The sequence below is a fragment of the Sesamum indicum genome, linkage group LG14, assembly GCF_000512975.1.
Source record: "Sesamum indicum cultivar Zhongzhi No. 13 linkage group LG14, S_indicum_v1.0, whole genome shotgun sequence".
Taxonomy (NCBI): Eukaryota; Viridiplantae; Streptophyta; class Magnoliopsida; order Lamiales; family Pedaliaceae; genus Sesamum; species Sesamum indicum.
This window is the reverse complement of record NC_026158.1, coordinates 344390-348676: the sequence shown is the minus strand read 5'-3', so window position 1 is coordinate 348676 and position 4287 is coordinate 344390. Positions and strand designations below refer to the sequence as shown.

Genomic DNA, 4287 nt, shown 5'->3' with positions numbered 1-4287 from the left:
GGAAAACTGAACTTGGATAAAGTGCAAAAGCCTATGGGATGCTGAAGAATAAGTGACCATAATATAGAGGGCTTAATTGTAAAAATCAGGATAACCATCAAACAGATTTTCACCAATACCTCATAATTTGAGCTAAGCAAGAACAGTATCAGAAGACACATACTGCTACAGTTCATCCTTTACCAGACAAGACTTATCACGAAGGAACAGATAAATAAATAAAAGTATAATTCTGAGGAGGACAGAAATGCTCCAAGTTTCAAAAACTCACCAGGATGGTCAAAGTTGTATTCATGAACTTTTTTAAATTCCTCTGGCGTCAAATTGTGATAAAACGAATCCTGCCAAAACATCACACAGAAAAGTGTATTGGCATTCTAATATTTGACTACTTTAGAAGCATCCCAGAGCAAAAAAGTTCAGTAAATTCCCGACTTCTACACCATGCTTCCAGAAGCTGAAGCAAAATAGAATGGCGGGCTACATCATAACACAGCCAACAGTCTGAACTGTTTCTTTTAGTGGTTGACAGTGGAAATATAGATTAGATACACAGTTATTGATTTCAAAAGAACAACAAAAATACAAGGAGACCGCTCGTTTTTCTGAACTCTAGATAGCATCTGCTGTATTTAAAATTGATTGTTGGAAACAGCCACTGAAAGAAATAAGAGAATTTAGGAACAGGGGCAAAAGTATCATATAAAGAGAACAAAATCAAAGTGGTCAAACATTTGAAACTTGCCTCGAAGAAATTTCAAGAAAGAATTCACCTATTCCAGATAAAAGTACAGCAAGAAACCAACAGAAAGGAATAAGATCATCAAATTCGTACGAAAATGCTGGACATATTTCTACTATACATCCCTTCTGAAAAACTTGAAAATTCTCTAATTTTAAACAAATTCTTTCACTATCAGACTAGGAAAGTACAAAAATTGGAAGAAACACCAAAAATTCAATATTAAATTGGAAGCTGAGATCAAGAGACACTATCATTTGAATGCTTGAAATGGTAACAAGATCAATCGTCAAAATGGTTAGACAGCTGAATTTCTTTCACATGTCAACTTTTATGAGGCTATCCTATAGATAAACAGGAGACCAGAAAACAAAAAGAAATGCGTGAAGGCCTGGGAGCAAGCATTTCCTCTTCAATTTGTGACCAAAAATCGCTAGAAGTACTTATTAGTTGGACTTTGTTGATGAAGTTCACATTGAAAACTAAAAACATAATTTTATAAAGGAGAAAAAGAAAAGAAAACTGATAGGTGATGACTATTGTATTCTTCTTAAGGTGTGGATAAAGATATCCAAACCTGGTTAACAAGTACAACACGCTGATCGTGAAGCTGTTCAATAATCATATCACAAACTGAAGTCTTCCCAGATGCTGCACCTCCAGCAACTCCTGCGTGCAAAATATTCAGATACCACGTAGAAAGTTACACTGGAGATAAGCATGTTTTTATTGGTAATGACAAATGTTCTAGACAACAGACACCTCATATACATATCACTTTTAATAGGTGCTAGAACAAAACTTCTCGCATAAATTAAGTTTACTAACATGTGCGAGCACACAAAGATGCCGATGTAAATTGATTTGCATTCAGCATCAAAACACAAAATCATGATACCCTGATTTCTATAGCCATTACTGGAAGAAGATAAGATGCTTGCGCTACCTATAACAAAGGGTTGCAAGACATTTTCAGTTGCAGAAGTAGTTGACCTCTCAAGTTCTGAAGCGCTTGGATCTGTATTTTCTAAATGAAATCCAGAGAAATGAATCCCTGACGAAGCCTCGATCAAATCTTCAACAGCTGTCGAGCCCATTTGTCAAGCTTCACAGCAAAACTTAATGATATTAAGGGGAGGGAAGAGGAAAAGAAGATTTTATGAACAAGCTTCAATCTGTGACAAAGTATTGAAGGCTGACAAAAATAATAGTAGAAATAATTCGAAATGGTAAAAGCCAAAAAGGAAAAGGATTTTAGAGAGAATCTTGAAAAATAATAGTCAGTTTCAGATAATCACAAAGAGAATTTTTTGGTTTGTGGAAGAGATCAAATTTATAGCATCTTTCTAAAGCAAAATGCAAAGTCTTTGTGCATCATGCAACTCCAAACAACATCACAAAAGTAGGAAAGTTACTTGAAGAGCAAAAAGATGGGTGTCATAGTCGTATCGGTTTCCATCTCTACACCTCTATCAACAATCTCACAAGCTAATTTTCCTTGACGATCTCTCTTTAATTTTTATAGGGTCATAATCAAATCAAAGTTGCTTCACCAATCATCAGTAATTAATTGAGCAAGGCACCAAAGAGAACAAAGAAATCAAGTTCAAACAAACTTAGAAAACTTAAGTCCATGACCAATCATATAGATTTACAGTCACCATCCTTCTTACATCGATCGCTGAACTTGATAAGAAAAGCACAGCGAAACAGAAACGGAAAGAAACCAAGAAACCAAATCCCAGCATTCTTGCGCCATTTCAACTTACAAAATGACCAATCATTTTTATCAAGAGGCCACTAGTTGCCATCAAAATGAAAAAGCAAACAAGAAAATGCGCCCATATGCATCAAATGCAAGATCGCAACGATACAGAAATTTCACAAGTTGTTATCCATTAATCTCAAAGAAAACCTGATCTTAGCGGCAATCCAAAATCCCCGGGCAAAACACACCGTCCAAAAGCTTGAAACTGTAATAAATTCAAGAAAATCATCGACCTCAATGCAGCTATTTACACATGAAATACTCAAAAACACACCTGATGACTACAACTCACAGAATTCTACGATTTCAGTGAATGTAGGTTTCCTTGGGTGATTTTTCGGGATTCGAACAGTAGAGAGAAAAGCGTAAACCAGCAATATGTGAGCTGAGTATCTTGCGCGGGCACGCACATAGACGGGATCTATTTATAGGGAAAAACGAGAATCGAGTTGGCGGAAATGGGCATTAGAATTTGTGAAAATTACAGGAAGACCATCAAAACCTCTCTTCCGTCGTCGGTCGGTGAGGAAGACGACACCTCCGCAGCTGCCCACAGAAACCACGTAGCCGTTGGATCTACTGAGTTTTTTTAGTTGTGGCATAATGATAAATATTTATTTTTTTTAAATTATAAATACTATTTATTGTAATTTGCCTTCTTTTATGTAAACTTCCACCACTCCCAATCACGTAAAATTTTTATTCGAATTAAATTTGACTGAACCAAATTCAAGCAAATATAAAAATATGATAATTTGTTTGTTTGTTTTTTATTTTTAATAAAGGGTATGTATTTTTAATTTTTTTACCAAAATAATAATATATTTAAATTAATTAATAAAATAATATTTTATATTAAGTTATATTTTATATTTATAATTTTATTTTATCCTAACACCTCAAAAATTTTTAAAAAAAATCTTATAAAGTCATATATATTGTAATATATTCCTTAATTTATATAAGTCCCAAAAATACCTCATATAAATATACAAATTATAACAGTCAAAGAAAATGATAGTTTATGTAATGATGTTGCTGTATTTGAAAGCGCATTGCACAATTTTTGTAAAAATAAAGATGATTTATGTAAATAATATTGACATTTTTTGTGGATGTATGTATAATTATTTAAAAAAATAAGTGTAAAGTATATAAATAAATTATAGATTATGGGTGTAAACGTAATTATCCCTTAGTAAAACTTGTGTGCGAGACTTATGATCGGCTTACCAAAATTTATGTTGCATTAGGTCTTGAATTTTAAATAAGAAAACTTTATTTAATATTTTGGCCCTTAATAATTTTTTTTAATTTTTATAATTTTCTTGGTGACGTGTAAAGTTATAGCCGTGCATGTTTACGGGATAGGTCCGATCGATTGCAGGTGGGACCCAGCGCTTGTGCTGGGTGGGGTCCATTAATGCCCGAGCCAACAGCGGACAGTGCTGTATGCGTGCTTTACTGGATGTCAGCCGAAAGATTTTCGGTATGTGGGTCCACCACTGGATTTCAGCCGTACTGTGGGTCCCAGCGAAGTTTTCCGGGTTTTTAATTTATTATTTGTTTATTAATAATTAATAATTATGACACGCAATACGTGCGCATATAATTTTACATACAAATTCTCTATGATTTTAAAAATTATATTTAGATTATTTGGCTTTTATTTTTATTTAATAAATAGATACATTCACTAGTCGAAATTTATCAAAATTAATGATATTAGCCAAAAAGAAATTGAATAAAAAATTTTATTTATCTCTGGTTCACTTAT

The 4287-nt window shown here is 33.4% G+C and overlaps 1 protein-coding gene across 6 annotated transcripts in view; it reads right to left on the bottom strand.

Annotated features, from left to right (window-relative positions):
* The window catches only part of LOC105176565 (uridine kinase-like protein 3), a 7437-nt gene extending 4354 nt beyond the window's left edge, over positions 1 to 3083 (bottom strand). The window contains exons 1-5 of one of the 6 annotated variants that reach the window (XM_011099414.2): positions 2785 to 3083; positions 2658 to 2715; positions 1689 to 1847; positions 1320 to 1411; positions 272 to 341 (exon numbers count right to left, since the gene is read on the bottom strand). In XM_011099414.2, coding sequence (XP_011097716.1) covers positions 272 to 341; positions 1320 to 1411; positions 1689 to 1839 — 313 coding nt within the window. In that variant the 5' untranslated portion in view covers positions 1840 to 1847; positions 2658 to 2715; positions 2785 to 3083. Of the gene's footprint in view, positions 1 to 271; positions 342 to 1319; positions 1412 to 1688; positions 1848 to 2657 lie in introns of all 6 variants that reach the window. The other 5 variants (XM_011099413.2, XM_011099411.2, XM_011099410.2 and 2 more) reach the window with 5 other exon arrangements.